Genomic DNA, 20,306 nt, shown 5'->3' with positions numbered 1-20,306 from the left:
CCAAAGGGATTACTATGGATTCCCCCTGACTTCCCCAAACCTCTAAAACATGTCAAATAGAGGTCTGTCAGAGGGGTGTTCTGCAGGAACATGAACAAAGAGATCAGTAATGGACTAGTCAACAACTAGCCTACCTGTTGAGGCAGCAGCAATACTGAAATACTGAAATACTCTGTAGCAAATACAGAAGGAAGTTATGACCCAGGTGATGATCTAGAGGTGTAACATTACAGGTAATGCAGCCTCCTCTCCCCCTCTTCTCTTCCTCCTCTCCTCTCATCTATCCCTCCCTCGCTTTGTCCCCTCTTCTCATTCACTGTGTAATCCCAGAGAGAGGATGCTAAATAGCCGGGATCTGATGTCACTGGGGCACAATACCACAGTAGTGTGACTGTGTGTGTGTGTGTGTGTGTGTACTGTATCCTGACTCCAATCACAATACCGCCCTTATTAAGACAATTACAGGCTGCCTAACACAAGTGGTACATTTACTTACATTAGTCTTCCATCAAGCCTTCTGAATATTTCCCATTTGAATTCAGTTGAAATCCGGTGACATTTGTCCAGTGAGTTTTGTGATGAGCTAGACATCTGAAATATGACAGGCGCAGGGGCAGCGTGTATGGGGAAATTGCAAGGCAGGGTGTGACTGTTTACCTAGTGTAGCTCCACAGCTTCCACTCCTCTCTGAGCCCAGGCTCGAACACTGAGGGCCTCTGTATAGGGGCAGAGTGGTGGAGTGTGCTGGCAGCGTGAGGAGAATCACACAGACACACATACGCACGCACGCATACACACACGCGCAGGTATGCACGCACGCAGGCACACATACAAACACGCAGGTATGCACACACGCTCCAGTCCCCAGATACTGAATACCCCATGGTATTACCAGAGGATTCAACAGGCCCCTAGAAAAACAGATTAGTGAATAATACTCGTGTTACTAATGACTGGAACAACAGATCTAATGTATGTAGCACAGTAACCGTTTTATAGAAGCAATAAAGCACTCACACGTTACATATCGGGGAAAACAGGGTTAGGTGGTTAACTTAATGTCTAAAAGTCAACCATAGCCCTGAATCATACTCGACATGCAACTTTCAAACTCTGCTTATCAAACTTTCTCCATTCAAACTCTGCTTATCAAACTTTCTACATTCAAACTCTGCTTATCAAACTTTCTCCATTCAAACTCTGCTTATCAAACTTTCTCCATTCAAACTCTGCTTGCCCTTGAGGCAAACTCAAAGCTTTGCCCTTGAGGTTTTGTCAAGGAGCTAAGGACTCTATATGTACCTGCTGCATGCCACATCCCTGCATACCACAGGTCAATATGTCAACACATCAGAATAAGTACTTGCATCGGCTTTAGTGACAATACGATATTGGATAACGTTCCCATGCCTCGTCTGATGACATGCCACAAGTGAAGATATCAACGTCTATGGAAGGGTGGAATGTTATGCAGTGACTAACTGTTATGGGATCATGTTTTTTCCATGCCTCAAATTTAACCATCAGCAATTAAGACATCGAAGGAAACCAAGCACACAAAGCATCTCCGTGATATCTCTCTCTCTCTCTCTCTCTCTCTCTCTCTCTCTGTCTCTGTCTCTGTCTCTGTCTCTGTGTGTGTCTGTTCAGGTTAAATGTTTTATACAGTTACAAAGCCTAACCCAACATCTCTCTCGCCCTCTCTCAGGATTCGTCCTCAGCTGGCGAGGGAGAAGATCGAGGGATGTCACATCTGTACATTCTGTATGCCCGCCGAGCCCCAGGTGATGCTGGGTAAAGACAAGGCGTTCACGTACGACTACGTGTTTGACATGGACTCCCAGCAGGAGAGCATCTACACACACTGCACTGAGAAACTGATCGAGGGATGCTTCGAGGGGTACAACGCTACCATCTTCGCCTATGGACAGGTCAGATATTTGCATGACACACACACAGAGGCGTACATGCACAAATGCATACATATACACACACGTGCACAAATGCATGAAAAAACACACACACGCACACACACCATATTTGCCTACAGACTCAATGCGGTGCATTGCTGGCCACACCCAAGGAAATGGCTTGGCTCTGCCACACACAGGAATCCACCACGTGCCCTGTGGTCTCTGGTCCCTTGCCGGATGAATTCAAAAACAGTGTTGTTACTGTAGGCAAGCAGAACATGTCATTTAAATGACACAAAGTCATTTATCAAAGTCCTATCAGTGACTCAGTGAGGGATATACTGTAACTCCGCTAAACTCACATTGACTGTGGCAACACCATTTATCAAACCTCACAACTGTGTCTCAGTGAGTGATACAGCACTGCTGGAAACTGTTAGGCTCCAAGTCTTCAATAGATCTCGTTTCATATGAAGAGAGACGCAAACAGGCCATGAAAACAGTCAACTCAGCAAAGGCAGGCATGTTCTAACAGGACCGACCTCAGGGTTTTTATTGGCTTGATAGATTAGCACATGTGACTGACTTTCTACAGTACATGTTCATATCTATCTATCAGGCTCTCTTTCACTATCTCTCTCTCTCTCTCTCACTCACTCTCTCTGTCTCTCGCTCTCTCTCTGTCTCTCGCTCTCTCTCTGTCTCGCTCTCTCTGTCTCTCTCTCTCTCTCTCTCTCTCTGTCTCTCTCTCTCTCTCTCTCTCTGTCTCTCTCTCTCTGTCTCTCTGTCTCTCTGTCTCTCTCTCTCTGTCTCTCTGTCTCTCTGTCTCTCTCTCTCTCTCTCTCTCTGTCTCTCTCTCTCTCTCTCTATCTCTCTGTCTCTCTGTCTCTCTCTGTCTCTCTCTCTCTCTCTCTGTCTCTCTATCTCTGTCTCTCTCTCTCTCTCTCTCTCTCTCTCTGTCTCTCTATCTCTCTCTCTCTGTCTATCTCTCTCTCTCTGTCTCTCTCTCTTGTACTTTTAGCGTTTCCCTCTGTCACAACTTCTTCCTCTGAACAGAAGCTCTATAGTGGAGCTCTGCCAAACTCTCCTTTCACTCCTCTCCTCCTCCTCTTAATCTCTCTGTCCATTCTCCTCTACCCGCTACATTCTTCTCAGCCCCATTGTCTCCCTGTCAGACTTTCATTGAGGGGGCACAGCGGGTCACGCACGCACAGACCCATATACACATGCACACTCACACACACAACCATTTATATGTACACACAATCACATGACATCTACACAAATGCACACAAAAATGCACGGGCACACACACACACACATTCACACACACCACTGTCAGAGTATCTTTCAGGTGACGTGTGAATTAGCGTCACATTCCGTTGGTAGTCACCATGACAACCAAGCCCCCAACCCAAATGTTTGTGCACTGTGCATTAGGAGCAGGCTTCAGTCCAGGAGAATCATTTTGTCAGGGCTTGTTTTTCTTCTTCATTGCCGTTTTGTACCGTTTATTAATTTGAGTAAGAAAAGCTCAACTGATCCCCGCTCCTGCTTTATGACTTGCTGCATTCATGGAAATTAAAGAGAGCCCCACGCTCTAGGAGCTCAGATGCAAAAATGTAATTACCAATGTTTCGACAGCCAAGCTGTCTTCATCAGGGTATAATCACAAACACTGCGGGATGACTCGTTTATATGGTGTCAAAAGACACAGGTGTCTGTAATCATGGCCAAGAGTGGCCTAATATCATTGGTTAATTATCCAATATTAAAATGGCATACAAAGAACAGCATACAAACAACAAATGGATAGCATACGATCATAGATTAATTTGACTACACAAGTTTACAAACAATTACAATGGCAAAGTCACAATAATCACAAGAATGGCTTCAGATCAAAGTCTACGTTGAGACCGAGGGGAGCAAGGGTCTTTAAATTAAAGATCCAGGCAGCCTCTCGTTTTAACAATAAATTATCAAGGTCACCCCCTCTCCTGGGGAGGGTGACATGTTCGATGCCAGTATAACGCAGAGACGAAATCGAGTGGCCTGCCTCCAAGAAGTGGGCCGCAACTGGGTAAGTCAATTTCTTACACCTAATGGTGCTACCATGCTCTGAGATACGTACTTTTAATTTGCGCTTTGTTTTACCCACATCATTTTTACCACAAGGACAAGTTATAAGATAAATAACTGCCTTAGTGGAGCACGTAATAACACCTTTGATTGGGATCTGTTTCCCTGTTTGTGGGTGTTTGAAGGATCTACATTTATAAGTGCCATTGCATTGAGCACAGCCATTACATTTGTAGTTTCCATCCAGTAGGGGCGCAAATAGACGTTGTTCAGGAATATCTTGGGGTGGTAAATCAGAGTGTACCAATTGGTCTCTGAAATTTCTGCCCCGTGAGAATATGACCAGGGGAAGGTCTGAAAACACATTACCGAGACTATCATCGGATTTTAGGATGTGCCAATGTTTGTGAACAATTCCCTTAATTTGTTCAGAACGCTTTGAATAGCGGGTAGTTAGAACACAAGAATGTGTCTTTTTGCAAGACTGACCTTGAAAAAGGTCATGTCTCGTTTTGTTTTGAATTATCTCAATGGCAATATTAATCTGATCATTTTTGTAGCCCCTCTCCTTGAACTTTCTTTGCGTCTCAGCCATATTTCTGTCGAAATCTGATTATTTTTTTGCAAATTCTTTTGATTCGACAGAATTGGCTGTAGGGCAAACTATTTTTCAAGGGAAGTGGGTGACAACTGTCAGCCCTCAACAAACTGTTACAATCAGTAGGCTTCCTGTAAAGATCAGTGTATAGAACATTATCTTCACACAAGATCAGAAGATCAAGAAAACTGATTTGACGTGTATCAGATTGCATAGTGCCACGAATCCCGCCGAAGATGGTTCCTCTTCCTGTTCGGGCGGCGCTCGGCGGTCGTCGTCGCCGGCCTACTAGCTGCCACCGATCCCCTTTTCTGTTTCAGTTTGTTTTGTCTGATTAGTTTCACCTCTTTCTTGTTTGGGTTTTGTTTTGGGCTATTTAAACCCGGTAGGCCCGCCTGTTTTTGTGCGGGCTTGTTTTTCTGTTCATGGTGTCTGGATTTACGCGGTTTCCTTTTTCTTTTTGTTGGACTTAGTTATTTATGTGCCCTTGTGTTTGGCGTGACCGTTACTCTGTTCCTGGAATAAAGACCCACGTTTGAACTAACACTGCTCTCTGCACCTGACTCCTCCACCCCCTGGAATGGGCCAACGCAGTCTGGAACGGCCCAGACTCTGCTCGGGACCACTACCCGGAGTTCACCCTCCGTTTTCTGGCCGTGTTCGGGTGAGCGACTGTTTCACCTCAGACAGGAGACGAGGAGCGTGCAAGACTTCGCTTTGGAGTTCCGGACCTTGGCCTCTGGTGCGGGGTGGAATGACCTGGCCCTGATGGACCACTACCGGTGCAGCCTCCGGGAGGACGTCCGCAGGGAGCTAGCTTGTCAGGACACCACACTCTCCCTCGACGAGCTCATAGACTTGTCGATCCGGCTGGACAACCTACTAGCTGCCCGCGGGCGTTCAGAAAGGGTCCTGTCAGTTCCACCTCCCAGCCCTCCTGCTCCAACTCCGGTGGAGGAGGCTCCTGCACCTACTGCGGTCGGAGAGGACACACTTCAGACCGGTGCTGGAGGAGTTCCTCTGGGAGTCGAGATGGCAGGCGGAACACTTCTCGCCACCCCAGGTGAGTAACTCACCCAGAGCTCCCTGTTGGTCACATGTTTTTATTATTTTTTTCCCTGTGTTTTTTCCCTCTCTCCAGCATAAGGCGCTAGTCGATTCAGGTGCAGCTGGGAGTTTTATGGATCGCAGACTCGCCCGTAGGTTGGGGATTCCGTTGGTGCTGATAGACCCACCCTTCCCCGTGCACTCCTTAGATAGCCGACCGTTAGGGTCAGGGCTGGTCAGGGAGGCCATGGTTCCACTGGTCATGGTAACGCAGGGGGATCATAGGGTGCGGATCAGTTTCTTCCTTATCGATTCACCTGCGTTTCCAGTGGTGCTGGGGGTTCCCTGGCAGGCCAGTCACAATCCCCTCATTTCCTGGAGACAGGGGGCTCTTCAGGGGTGGTCAGAGGAGAGTTCAGGTAGGTGTATAGGAATTTCCATCGGTGCCATGTCGGTGGAGAGTCCAGACCAGGTTTCCACCATGCGCATTCCCCCAGAATATGCCGATTTGGCTATCGCTTTTTGTATAAAAAAAAGGGCGACCAAATTACCACCCCATCGACGGGGGGATTGCTTGATTAACCTCCAGGAGAACGCTGCACTTCCCAGGAGTCATTGTACCCATTGTCACAGGAGGAGACGTTGGCTATGGAGACATATGTCGCGGAATCTCTGAGACCGGGATACGTCCGAGGCTGGGGTTGGAGCCGTGCTGTCACAGCGCTCGGGTACGCCACCGAAGCTCCGCCCCTGCGCTTTCTTTTCCAAGAAGCTGGGTCCGGCGGAGCGGAACTATGATGTGGGGGACCGGGAGTTGCTAGCTATGGTAAATGCCCTGAAGGTGTGGAGACACTGGCTTGAGGGGGCTAAACACCCTTTCCTCATCTGGACTGACCACCGCAATCTGGAGTATATCCGGGCGGCGAGGAGACTGAATTCGCATCAGGCTAGGTGGGCCATGTTCTTTACCCGATTTAGATTTACCATCTCTTATAGACCAGGTTCCCTCAACACTAAGGCTGACGCACTGTCCCGTCTCTATGACACTGAGGACCGGTCCATCGATCCTACTCCCATCCTTCCAGCTTCTAGGCTGGTGGCTCTGGTGGTATGGGAGGTGGACGTGGACATCGAGTGGGCGTTGCAGTTGGAACCTGCGCCTTCACAGTGTCCTACCGGTCTCAGGTACGTGCCGCTTGGTGTCCGTGATCAATTGATTCGGTGGGCTCACACACTACCCTCTTCAGGTCATCCAGGGATTGCGAGGACAGTGCGGGGTCTTAGGGGGAAATACTGGTGGCCCACCTTAGCTAAGGACGTGAGGCTCTATGTCTCCTCCTGTTCGGTGTGCGCCCGGAGTAAGGCTCCTAGGCACCTGCCTAGAGGGAAGCTACAACCCCTCCCCGTTCCACAACGGCCCTGGTCTCATCTGTCGGTGGACTTCCTTACCGATCTTCCCCCGTCTCAGGGGAACGCTACCATTCTGGTCGTTGTGGATCGGTTCTCTAAGTCCTGACGTCTCCTCCCATTGCCTGGTCTCCCTACGGCCCTACAGACTGCGGAGGCTCCATTTACCCACATCTTCCGGCACTACGGGGTGCCGGAGGACATCGTATCTGATGGGGGTAACCCTTGTGTTTGGCGTGACCGTTACTCTGTTCCTGGAATAAAGACCCACGTTTGAACTAACCCTGCTCTCTGCGCCTGACTCCTCCACCCACTACTCCTAGAAGCCGTGACACATAGTAAATCAGAACAGGAGTTGAGAAAAGCATGGAACGCCTGGAGACGTTATGCATCACCCCTCCACAGAACACAAATATCATCAATATACAGTTTCCAAATAATGATGTTAGGCAAGAAAACATTTTTGAGAGGATTGAAAATAGACTGTTTCTCCATGTAGGTGTGCGTTTCTTTTTCTTCTAGATTGCTGCATTCATGAAACAGCACCTTAGGCCCACTGACTGTCTGAATACGTTTGAAGTCAGATAAGTGAGTAAATAAATGAAACAATATCATTTGTTATTGATCCTATCATGTCCTCCCCCTCCTTCTCCCTCTCCCCCAGACTGGTTCGGGGAAGACCTACACCATGGGCACAGGGTTTGACGTGAACATCTGTGAGGAGGAGCTGGGCATCATTCCCCGGGCAGTCGGGCACCTCTTCAGGGGCATTGAGGAACGACGGCAGGCCGCCACAGAGCAAGGCAAGCCTGTACCCGAGTTCAAGATCAACGCACAGTTCCTGGAGGTATGTGTGACGGAAAGCATGTGCTTTTGGAGCTGAGGTGATTTGGTTAAGACCGTTGGGGAGCGGGAGACCCCTATTCAATCCACACGGGTTACACTTTTGAACCAGATACACAATCTCTCTCTGTAGTCTCACATTAGCTCTGCAACATGAGGAAGCTAGGAGAGGCAGGTTTCATTGGCCCTGGAAGGCACTATTCCTTACTTCAATATATCCTGTTCCCTTCCCTCAGAGCTGCTAACACAAGAGAGGTATTAGGGGGAAGGGTTCTGGCTAGGGGTCGCAGCATCTGTGTGTAGCAGCCTGGAGCAGAGGGAAGCTCATGGGATGTGTTCAGCTAACTTAACTCTACAGGCAGATGTCTTATCGCCTTAGAGTAGTTTACTAGGGAATGACTTGTCTCACTCAACTCTGATATCGCTTGCTAATGCATGTCTCTAACAACTAATAAAGCGGTGGCCTCCCGAGTTAGATACCGGGCCGCGTCGCAGCCAGCCGCGACCGCGAGACCCATGATGCGACGCACAATTGGCCCAGCGTTGTCCGGCTTAGGGGAGGGTTTGTCCGGCCGGGATGTCCTTGTCCCATCACGCTCTAGCGACACCTGTTGCGGGCCCGGGCGCATGCACGCTAAGTTCGGACGCCAGTTGTAGGGTGTTTCCTCTAACACATTGGTGTGGCTGGCTTTCGTGTTAAGCGTGCATTGTGTGCATTGTGCCCTTTTGGCGGGTTGTGTTTCGGAGGACGCATGGCTCTCGACCTTCGACTCTCCCGAGTCCGTATGGGAGTTGCAGCAATGGGACAAGACTGTAACTACCAATTGGATATGGCAAAAAAGTTTTTTTTAAATGTAATATATATACAAATTAAAACATAGACTAATAAAGCTTGCCATAACCAAAATTACTTAGCTACTGATGTTTTCCATGCACAGTTATTTGGCTTTGGGGTATTGGCTCATCGGATAGTTTTTTTACTTGAAAAACTATCCCCTATCCCAGCTGTACAATGAGGAGGTGTTGGATCTGTTTGAATCAACGCGGGACATGGATGGGAAGAGACAGAAGTCCACCATCAAGATTCACGAGGACGCTAATGGAGGCATCTACACTGTGGGAGTCACCACGCGCACGGTCGCCTCCGAGGCAGAGGTTAGTCTCAATCGCAGCCTAAAGCAGAATAACACCAATCTGTACCTAAGGTCATTGGTTAAATATATGTTGATTGATGTGAGCCTAAACCTGTTTGTGTATGTGAATTGTCAAAACAGAATTTCTCTCTTGAATACAGTAAACTCTCCCCTCCTCCCTCCCTCCCTCCCTCCTCCCTGTACAGATGATGCAGTGTCTGAAGCTGGGTGCTCTGTCCCGTACCACGGCCAGCACCCAGATGAATGTCCAGAGCTCGCGCTCCCATGCCATCTTCACCATCCACCTGTGCCAAGTCAGAGTCTGCGCTCCGGATGACAGTGTACGTGGCATCGCACCAGTAGGCTGGAGCTCTCTAGAGCCAAGCCTAGGATAGGATACGCTTTTGACAGTCTATTTCACTGGCTGTACTATATTCAGTTAGCTGTTTTCCCTGTCATTCTTTATGATTATAAAGATTATAAGGCTATTAGGCTGCATAATCATTACCATTTAATTTGGGGGCTGTAACAAACAACCACTCGTTCGTTCCCAATTGTGAAAATATACATTAATAGCATGTCATTTCCTAGTGTTTATGAGATAATCAATAAACACCCCAGCTGATAAACAAGAGGACTGTGAAATGCAGAGTTGCCCAAGCCTCCCACACAGCTCCCCAGCCAGCACCACAGCTCCCCAAACAGCATATCTCCCCACATAGCTCCCAATTCACACACACACACACACCAGCTGGGCATGATGTCACCCTCCTCTCCCTGCCCGCTGATTACATGAACAATATACAGGCTGTTACAGATACAGACAGGCCTATCCACTGGTGTTGTCATTGAGAGCTATAATGGAAGACGAAAACCACCCGTTGTGTTTCTCCCGTAGGCCTAAATCAATCAATACAGCTGAAATGTCGATACACATGTCCAGGACATGGAATTACAAACACGATCACCAGGCGTATTTTCCCCCACAGTCTCTTATTTGTTTTATACACCATACCCATCTCCTCCTTCAGGAGTCCAGTGAGACAGACAACCGTCTGGCCAATGGTTCCTCTGAGATCAACTCTGAGTTCGAGACGCTGACGGCTAAGTTTCACTTTGTGGACCTGGCCGGGTCCGAGAGACTAAAGAGGACAGGAGCTACCGGGGATAGAGCCAAGGAAGGCATCTCCATCAACTGTGGACTGGTGAGACTCTCACTGTGGAAATAACGCATGCTGTAGTTAGTAAGATGTTGTACACACAGTGCCTGGTTTGAGTCCATTTATTACAAGTTGACTGGCTTGAAATGGAATTGACCCGAAACATTCCCGATGCTATAACAGAGCCTGTAAAGGTCATAGATTGCTCAGCACTAGGAGGTTTTAGAGAGTCAGGACAGTGATGATGCCGTGTCCTCTTCTAGGAGGACTGACATGAACTGTGTTAATGATACACCTGTTGTCTAGAGCTTGGAAACTATGGGAAAAGGAGCCTCCTGGTGGTTGAGAAAGATATTGCAGACGTTCTACTAACACTATCTGCCGCCATCTCTTTGATCGACAACTGAATTTCAACATCACATTAAAGGAAGGAGTTGATGCTTTATTTTTGATAGAATGCAGATGTTTAAGCCTCATTTTTAAGGACCTCGTCTCATCTTCATGTCTCCTTGGTCTGTTTTGTCCCTCTCTCGCTGCAGCTTGCCCTGGGTAACGTGATCAGTGCTCTGGGGGACAGGAGTAAGAGGTCCACCCACGTGCCTTACAGGGACTCGAAACTCACCCGGCTACTGCAGGACTCTCTGGGAGGAAACAGGTCTGTACGTCCTCATGAACCACACAGAGACACTGTACGTAACAGTGTTGGAAGATGTAGCTACAATAGAGGTTTAACACGAGAACCTCTCCCTGAAGCTTTAATCTGTGGATGAATGAATTATCTGTCTAACGAAGGTCTGCTGACTGGAATATCAATGTTTTAAAAGTGACCCATTAAAAAGCGGAATTTCTTTATGCTAGTGAGTGAATTAATTACCATCTATATGAAAAATTATATATTTCGAACTAAATTAGAATCATTCATTCTGTACGGCTTTTCCAAGCAGTTTGCGAAGTGAATTACATTGATATCAAAACACTGCCTGTGTAGTTATTCAGTTCCTAATGTAGTCTCGTTTTCTCCCGTGCGTCTGCCTACGGTCTGTGTCGGTATTCCGTCCATCTTCTATCCCCCCCCCAGTCAAACGGTGATGATAGCGTGTATCAGCCCATCTGACCGGGACTTCATGGAGACACTGAGCTGCCTGAACTACGCTAACCGAGCCAGGAACATTAAGAACAAGGTGATGGTGAACCAGGACAAGGCCTCCCAGCAGATATCAGCTCTCAGGACTGACATTGCCAGGCTACAGATGGAACTGATGGAGTACAAGACGGTAAGAGAAGAAAAGAGAGGATAGAGAGAGAGAGAGGAGAGAGAGGGGATGGAGAGAGAGAGAGGATGCAGAGAGGGAGAGAGAGAGGATGGAGAGAGAGAGAGAGAGAGGATGGAGAGAGAGAGAGAGAGGATGGAGAGAGAGAGAGGATAGATAGAGAGAGAGGATGGAGAGAGAGAGAGAGGATGGAGAGAGAGAGACAGAGAGGATGGAGACAGAGAGGATGGAGAGAGAGAGGATGGAGGGAGAGAGAGAGGATGGAGAGAGAGAGAGAGAGGATGGAGAGAGAGAGAGAGAGGATGGAGAGAGAGAGAGAGATGGAGAGAGAGAGAGAGAGATTTTTGTTTGTTTGTTGCTATTTTAGATATCATTACAAAGGCCCTGTTTTCCAAGTTATATGGTAAATTGTACCATTATACGGATCCATATCACTTAAAACGTACTAGCGGCTGCACGTGTCCATTGAGGCTGTATTTCTGGTAGCCTGGAATCCAACTAAACAATAATGAAACGGAGGGATATTCCATGTGGATTTCAGTCTATATTTCTCTATGATCTACACTCATCTCTCTGGTTCCCTCTGGTCTGAGCAGGGGGAGGTATAACAATGTTTATTTGCCTAACTGATCTACTATAATGATCTACTATACTAACCATAGTCCTCTGGTCTCTCTCTGGTCTCAGGGCAAGCGTATGGTGGGGGAAGACGGCATGGAGAGCATCAACGACATGGTCCATGAGAACAGCCTGCTACAGACAGAGAACAGTAACCTGAGGATCAGGGTCAAGGCCATGCAGGAGACCATTGACGCTCAGAGGGCCAGACTCACACAGTACCTCAGTGACCAGGCCAACCAGGCTCTGGCCAAAGTGGGTACGTACTGGGACGGGAATAATGGGCCTCATTCACACTGCGCCAACATGATTCAAAATCCAGGCTAGTGGGAGAAGAAGTGATCCATTAAAGTCTATGGAAAAAGTGCTGAAAATGCGCTCATGTTCGATTATCTTCCAGGTGAGGGGAATGAGGAAATTGGAAATATGATCCAGAACTACATCAAAGAAATCGAGGAGCTCAGGTATGATGCATGACGTGTCTCTTACATGCACAGTATGATGTGTCTGTAGAAAGGAAGGCATTGAGTATTGTGACGTTTGGTTTTGGTGTTTGGAGACCCACAACAGTATTCTGACTGTTGGTTTTGTGTCTGCAGAGCCAAGCTTCTGGAGAGTGAGGCAGTGAATGAGAACCTCCGTAAAACCCTGTCCCGTGCCAACACACGTTCATCCCTGTACGGGGTTGGGGGCTCCTTCTCCCCAGGCCAACTCGCCCCGGAGAGAGAGGCCTCTGACATCATCGAAATGGCCAAGAAAGATCTGGAGAAACTCAAGAAGAAAGAGAGGAAGAAAAAGAAGAGGTAGGAGTTGTTCTTTTCCCTTCATACCTTTGAGATTTGCTCTCATTCCACGTTCCTGTTTTGATGTACATTTCACATACATGCCACGAAACCGATTGCGTTTATGTTTGTTACAATTTGTAACTCTCTATGTCCACACTTGTGGATGAAACAACGGGGAGAATTGGGTAGACTTTGATGGTAGACCTTGAGTCTGACAGTGATATGCTCGGAGGTGGTTAGAGATGGGGTGGGCATGGTGGGGTGAGGGGGAGAGGTGGTACTGGGGAGGGAAGGGGAGGGGGGGAATTGGTTTCCGTTGTTGTCCCAGGGTGTTTTGGGTAATTAGTTCTGGCACCCAGCCTTTCCCCTTCAGCAGGTACCTGTTCCCTCTCTAATGTCTATCTAATACCCCATACACGAGGATGGGTTTATATCACAGGCCCAGTCATGTTCAGGTGTACTTGTACTGTGCAACTAGTCTCTCTCATTCTCTGTGCTTTAATACACATTTGATAAGCAACATAGCACATAAATGGCTTGGTTACACATCAACAAGCCAATAGAAGACAACCAGCGCCAAATCCTCGAAGATTAACCTGTTCTTCTTTGCTACACTCTTTTCTGCTCTCTGGTTCACTCCCTTCCCCCGCCAACCTCACTCTCTCCAACTGTCTCCCCCATTCTCCTCCCCTACTCTGAAGACTGCAGCGGCTCGAGGAGAGTCACCATGAGGTTGGGCTTGCCAGGTTTGCTATGCCCCTCTCTCCCCATCTCTCTAACCCCCTTTCCTCCCTCTCTCCCCCCATCTCTCCAACCCCTTTCCTCCCTCTCTCCCCCATCTCTCCAGCCCCCTTTCCTCCCTCTCTCCCCCCATCTCTCCAACCCCTTTCCTCCCTCTCTCCCCCATCTCTCTAACCCCCTGTCCTCCCTCTCTCCCCATCTCTCTAACCCCCTGTCCTCCCTCTCTCCCCCATCTCTCTAACACCCTGTCCTCCCTCTCTCCCCCATCTCTCTAACCCCCTGTCCTCCCTCTCTCCCCCATCTCTCTAACCCCCTGTCCTCCCTCTCTCCCCCATCTCTCTAACCTCCTTTCCTCCCTCTCTCCCCCATCTCTCTAACCCCTTTCCTCCCTCTCTCCCCCATCTCTCTAACCCCCTGTCCTCCCTCTCTCCCCCTTTCCTCCCTCTCTCCCCATCTCTCTAACCCCCTGTCCTCCCTCTCTCCCCCCTTTCCTCCCTCTCTCCCCCATCTCTCTAACCCCCTTTCCTCCCTCTCTCCCCCATCTCTCTAACCCCCTTTCCTCCCTCTCTCCCCCATCTCTAACCCCTTTCCTCCATCCCTCCCCCATCTCTCTAACCCCCTGTACTCCCTCTCTCCCCAATCTCTCTAACCCCCTGTCCTCCCTCTCTCCCCCATCTCTCTAACCCCCTTTCCTCCCTCTCTCCCCCATCTCTCTAACTCCCTACTTCCCGCCTCTCTAACACAGCTTTTACACCTGCAGGTAGTTTCCACACCTGGAGGAGAACCCACTTGTAATCTCTCCCCCTTCTTCTTAACCCTTCTCCCCCTTTCTACATTGTTGAGACCCTTAAACTAAAGAAATGAACTAAAGGATTCAGCACTTTTTGCCATGATGCAACCACATAGTGTCAATCAATCATTTACTAACGTCTACTTCAAGGATGATTCTAACAACCAAATGATTTGGGTTCTGTTTGAATTGTGATTCTAACCTTAAATGCATTTTTACAGTATGCAGAAAAATCAAGGTAGTGTGTTCATGTGCTGTGTGCTAGTGCTGTATGGTAGTGCTGTATGGTATGGTAGTACTCCCTGATAGTCTAGTGACCTGATGTCTTGCGTTTGCGGTCAATGGCTCCCTGAACCTCTGGTTCTGTCCTCACAGTGTGGTCAAGGAGGAGGTACCTGACAACGAACAGGAACGAGGCAACGACGAGGCTGAGGGGGTACGTCTAAGAATGTCCTTAATTGCCTTATTTAAGTCAGTGTGTGTGTGTGTGTGTGTGCCGTGTGTGTGTTCTTTGTACTCACATCGTGTAAATGTGTGTGAACAGGATGACCACGTCAGTGACCATGAGGAAGGAGAGGAGCTGGAGGGAGAAGACGAGGAGTACGAGATGGAGGGAGAGGAGAGCTCGGACGAGTCAGACTCTGAAGAACTGGATGAGAAAGGTAAAACTCTCTCACACACACACATCTACACACACACACACATCCAAAGGTGCTTTTACACTGTCATAAAGAATGCCTTGCTTCTTTGGTCCTGGAGGGCCGCGTGGAGTGTGTGCAGGGGGTTTTTCAAACCCAGCTCTAACACCCCTTATTCATTCACCGTGATTAGATTATTCTGCTGTTTTAATAAAAGAAGAGTGAATATGTCATTGAAGCGTGTCTCATGTAGCTCGTTCTGCGTCTCTGGGAAAAGAGAACTTCCAGGCGGACCTGGCCAACATCACGTGTGAGATCGCCATCAAGCAGAAGCTGATCGACGAGCTGGAGAACAGCCAGCGCCGTCTGCACACGCTCAAGCAGCAGTACGAACAGAAGCTGATGATGCTGCAGAGCAAGATCAGAGACACACAGCTGGAGAGGGACAAGGTGCTGCACAACATGGGTACGTATACGAGAGAGAGAGAGAGAGAGAGAGAGACGATGCCGTGCATCATGCTCACAACCTCGGTAGAGCAGAGGCGCACAGGAATGTGGTGGCAGATTAATGAAGGGTTGCATTTGATTTGTTTAGGTGCTCTGTGCCACGTCGCTACATCTCAGAGTGAGTGTATTGTGGAGTTACATAACTGACATATAACTAACTATCTAACTAATCCTGTCCACCACCAATGACATCATACCTGTACATAGCATTTGAATGTATTTTGTCTGAGTCCCTCTGTCATGATTTGTTATTTTACACACCATAAAGTGTGTGTTTAAACCCCTCGTATTCTGTAAAATCACTTTGTGACTGTAAAAAGGCTAACATTTGAATGACTGATTTGATTGATATTCCATTGTGGCTGTGCTGAGCTGTGTCGGTTGAACCGAACTTGTGTGGTGTTGTTTCCACCGTGCACGTGCTTAGCTGAGTTAGTTGTGTCTGCAGGCTCGGTGGAGACGTGCACGGAGGGGAAAGCTAAGAAGATTAAGTTAGAATATGAGAAGAAGCTGAGCTCTATGAACAAGGAGATGCAGAAGCTGCAGTCAGCCCAGAAGGAACACGCACGCCTCCTCAAGAACCAATCGCAGTACGAGAAGCAGCTCAAGAAACTCAACCAGGATGTGGCTGAGATGAAGAAAACAAAGGTCAAGAGAAAATTGTGGATGGAAGGATGGATGGGTGGTAGGGTGGGTGGGCGGGTGGTTAGTTGGAGGGTGGATGGATGGATATGTGGACTGATTGATTGACATGTAAATGGTGGGTGTTGTGCTAGGTGGGTCTGATGCGTCAGATGAAGGAGGTGCAGGAGAAAAACAGAGCGTCAGAGTGCCGACGCAACAGAGAGATCGCGACTCTGAAGAAGGACCAGCGCAAACATGAGGTAACGTTACAGACAGGAAATAATGTGTGTTGTGAAGTTGTGTGTTAGCCTGTGACCAAGTTCAATTCAATTCTATTGATATGATGTGCCTGTCACTTACAGCACCAACTGAGACAGCTGGAGGCTCAGAAGAGGCAGCAGGACCTGATACTGCGCAGGAAGAATGAGGAGGTAAGATACACTGGGTCATGTTCAGTGTGGCAAATTGTAGCAAAACGTTTTGCAATGGAAAACAAAACATCTTTGTACTTTTTGAACACGTTCAGGTAGTATCTCGGTTCCAAAACATTTTCTCCCTACTGAACATGGCCCTGCTTTCCTCTTGTGCTAGGTGACAGCTCTGAGGAAGCAGGTGAGGCCAACTTCAGGGAAGGTAAACAGAAAGGTGAGCCTACCGGAGCCCCTCCAGGACCCTTCTCACCGCAGCATCCTAGGGAGACCTCACTCTGCTGGGGCAGCAGGCCCCAATGGCACCCCAAGGTACTACCAGCAGGACTGATGGTGTGAGTGTGTGTGTGCATGTGCTTGTGCGTGTGTGCGTTTGCTCGTGTGCATAGGCATGATGTGTTTGTTAACCAAATAGCTCCAGTTACAAAATACATAAAAATTACATAAAGAACAATGTATCAAAATAAACTACCATTGCCTAGCCGGCACCCCTGATCTCCCTCTCAGGACTGGCAAGTCATGACAATACCAATAGAGGGTGAAAGGGGACACACATAATGTGGACCACTATAACATTGTTATTTTTATTTTTTTATTGTATTTTGAAAAGACAAATTACAGTAATTAGAAAATACAAAAAACATTGGAGTGTAGTTCAACCCAGTGTAATTAAAATGTCAAAATTAAAACATTTATTTCAAATATATGTAACAGAAATACTGCCCATCTCTGCCTGTGTATATGGCCATGTTATCGTTACTCACTGTGTATTTATTCCTTGTGTTATTGTCTTTCTCTCTGCATTGTTGGGAAGGGCCCGTAAATAAGCATTTCACCGTTAGTCTACACCTGTTGTTTACGAAGCGTGTGACAAATGTATGTAGTATATATATATATATATATATATATATATATATATATATATATATATAATGTTTTGTGTGCATGAAAGGACTCCTACTCTAGTTGAAACGGGACAACAATAAGTTCCTCACCTAGTCTTTGTTTTTCAGTAATATATTGGCCCGTACTGTACAATGATCTCTGTTGAATTCCATTTCTCAGGAAGTACCCGGTGAGGATGGGGAGCGTCTCCACCACCAGGACAGCCCGGGCTAAATGGCAGTCTCTGGAGAGACGCATCACTGACATCATCATGCAGAGGCTGACCATCTCCAACATGGAGGCTGATATGAACCGCCTCCTCAAGGTAAAATAAACCCACTGTAGTTTTACTGTATTACTACCAGTTCTACTGTATTCCTATCAGACTGATGCCAACATGGTTCTCTGTCAGTGGAAAAAGGCAAAAACCGACAGACTTATCATTATTGCCGTTTTGGCTACCCTCTTAGAATTAAGGGTGACTCAAGGAACCCTGGAGATTCTCAAGGAACTCTGGAGTTCCTCAGTGAACCATTGCAGTCAATGGGTTCATATTTGCACCATTGGTTAGTTGAGTAGTTCTTGAATGATTCAATTTAGCTGGGGAACCTTTTTGTCGGCATGTGTAGGGCACTTGGAATTTATTTTGCCGCTGGATTTATTGTGCTGCCAAACTCAGAAGAAGAGGAACATTGTGTTTTGGCCGATGGCTTTATAGGATAGCAAGCAACTTGTAAACAATTACCCCATTCCTAAGTACCATTTTAATACCAATGTTGAATAATACTCTCATGCCTCCTGTTTTAATTCCGAAAAGTTTCTTGTGATGGTAATGCCATGTGTTTTTGATGATACTTATTAGGTGTTGGCTTAGGTTGCTAGCTAGCTACAGTATCTTTAACCTAGCCAACACTTTCAAAAATGCTTGGTTGTTTGGATGACCCAATTGCTGGGTTGCAGGCATTTGGGTCACTAAGTCGGGTTGTTTTCTTTAAAACGGGCCAGGTTGGATTGTTGATGCTGGGTTATCAAGATGCAAAGACTGCGGAGCGTGGCTTAGTAAGGTGGTTGCTTCAGATAGTTATTTTTGGCCACCCGTGGGAAGAAACCTCATTTCCGTTCGTCTTTTCTGTTGTATTGTCGTCACATGTTAATGTTGAACACGGATAGTTTTGTAGCTTCAATTAGGTTTACAGACGTGTGTGAGTTCCTCACGAGCATATAGACGGGTTGGTTGTTTTGTAAACAAAACCAATGCGTACGCAACTATTCGGCAAAACGGACGGGGTTGTTGTTGACAACATGTCAACTATCTTTAGTCTCCAATGTTTATTGAAAACATAAATAAATGCGTCTAACGAGCACATGTTGTCTCTCAAACACATAGTTACAGTTGTTGGTTAGCTAGCTAGTGAGCAATATTAGCATAGGCGTGACATCAGTCGAAACACCTCAAAACAAGACATGGTATCAAGAACAAGATGAAACTAGCTGAAGCAAGCCATCTATGATTTCCCACACGGTGGCTCTCTTGCCGTCCAGAGGCACAACAACACACCGCCTTCTGCTCCATTGAAGCGCACCCCTTGTTTTCGTGACGTTGTAGCCCGTCTATATGCAAATCCTAATGTTACTACTTTATGACTACTTTGTTATCGTTGCTTTCGGGTGACTGTCATGGCTCTACAGTGCCTTCAGAAAGTATTCACCCCCTTGACTTTTTACAATTTTTTTAAAATGGATTGAATTTAGATTTTGTATTACTGATCTATACGCAATACCCTATAATGTCACAGTGGAATTGTGTTTTCAGAAATGCTTAGAAATTCATTTTCTTTTTAAATCAAAGCTGAAGGCCTCCCGAGTGGCGCAACGGTCTAAGGCACTGCATCGTTAGAGGTGTCACTACATACCCAGGCTCAATCCCGGGCTGTGTCACAACTGGCCGAGATTGGGACTCCCATAGGGCGGTCCGGGTTAGGGAAGGGTTTGGCCAGGGGGGCTTTACTTGGCTCATCGTGCTCTAGCGACTCCTTGTGGCGTGCCCGGGCACTTGTAGGCTGACCAGGTGAACAGTGTTTTCGCCGATACATTGGTGTGGTTGGCTTCTGGGTTAAGCAGGCAAGTGTTTGGCGGGTCATGTTTCGGAGGACGCATGACTTGACCTTCGCCTCCCGAGCCTGTTGGGGAGTTGCAGCGATGAGACAAGATTGAAAAAGGAGACAAAAATGAAAAGCTAAAATGTCTTGAGTCAATAAGTATTCAACCCATTTGTTATGGTAAGCCTACAGTTCAGGAGTAAACATTTGCTTAACAAGTCACGTAATAAGTTGCATGGACAAACTCTTTGGGCAATAATAGTTTTTAACATTATTTTTAAATGACTACCCCATGATAAATGACTCTGTACTCCACACATACTATTATTTGTAAGGTCCCTCAGTCTAGCAGTGAATTTCAAACACAGATTCAGGTGTGAATCATAATGATTAACAGGTGAGTATAATGATGAGTCCCGGGTGTGCGTAATGATGAATCCCAGGACCGGTGGTTAGTACTCCGGCGACGTTGTACGCTGGAGGGGAGGAGCAGGAGAAGATGTAACAGTGGCAAAGAAATTCACTTTTTGTCCTAAATACAAAGCGTTATGTTTGGGGCAAATCCAACAATGCACATTACTGTGTACTACTTTTCATATTGTCAAGCATGGTGGTGGCTGCGTCATGTTATGGGTATGCTTGTCATCGGCAGAGACTAGGGAGTTTTTTTGGATAAAATAAATGGAATAGAGCTAAGCACAGGCAAAATCCTAAAGGAAATATTGGTTCAGTCTGCT

The 20,306-nt window shown here is 47.2% G+C and overlaps 1 protein-coding gene across 17 annotated transcripts in view; it reads left to right on the top strand.

Annotated features, from left to right (window-relative positions):
* The window catches only part of LOC115106871 (kinesin-like protein KIF21A), a 44,892-nt gene that overhangs the window by 16,017 nt on the left and 8,569 nt on the right, over positions 1 to 20,306 (top strand). For 5 of the 17 annotated variants that reach the window (XM_029630047.2, XM_029630045.2, XM_029630044.2 and 2 more), the window contains exons 2-21: positions 1,709 to 1,931; positions 7,712 to 7,894; positions 8,896 to 9,045; positions 9,230 to 9,364; positions 10,055 to 10,228; positions 10,723 to 10,838; positions 11,262 to 11,457; positions 12,142 to 12,331; positions 12,473 to 12,536; positions 12,672 to 12,875; positions 13,559 to 13,603; positions 14,764 to 14,824; positions 14,933 to 15,050; positions 15,280 to 15,492; positions 15,622 to 15,651; positions 15,982 to 16,181; positions 16,310 to 16,417; positions 16,520 to 16,588; positions 16,749 to 16,897; positions 17,651 to 17,795. In XM_029630047.2, the coding sequence (XP_029485907.2) occupies positions 1,709 to 1,931; positions 7,712 to 7,894; positions 8,896 to 9,045; positions 9,230 to 9,364; positions 10,055 to 10,228; positions 10,723 to 10,838; positions 11,262 to 11,457; positions 12,142 to 12,331; positions 12,473 to 12,536; positions 12,672 to 12,875; positions 13,559 to 13,603; positions 14,764 to 14,824; positions 14,933 to 15,050; positions 15,280 to 15,492; positions 15,622 to 15,651; positions 15,982 to 16,181; positions 16,310 to 16,417; positions 16,520 to 16,588; positions 16,749 to 16,897; positions 17,651 to 17,795 (2,773 nt within the window). The other 12 variants (XM_065008135.1, XM_065008134.1, XM_029630046.2 and 9 more) reach the window with 6 other exon arrangements.

The sequence above is a fragment of the Oncorhynchus nerka genome, linkage group LG23 (assembly GCF_034236695.1).
Source record: "Oncorhynchus nerka isolate Pitt River linkage group LG23, Oner_Uvic_2.0, whole genome shotgun sequence".
NCBI lineage: Eukaryota > Metazoa > Chordata > Actinopteri > Salmoniformes > Salmonidae > Oncorhynchus > Oncorhynchus nerka.
The sequence above is the reverse complement of the archived record's forward strand: the minus strand, read 5'-3'. Positions and strand labels throughout refer to the sequence as shown.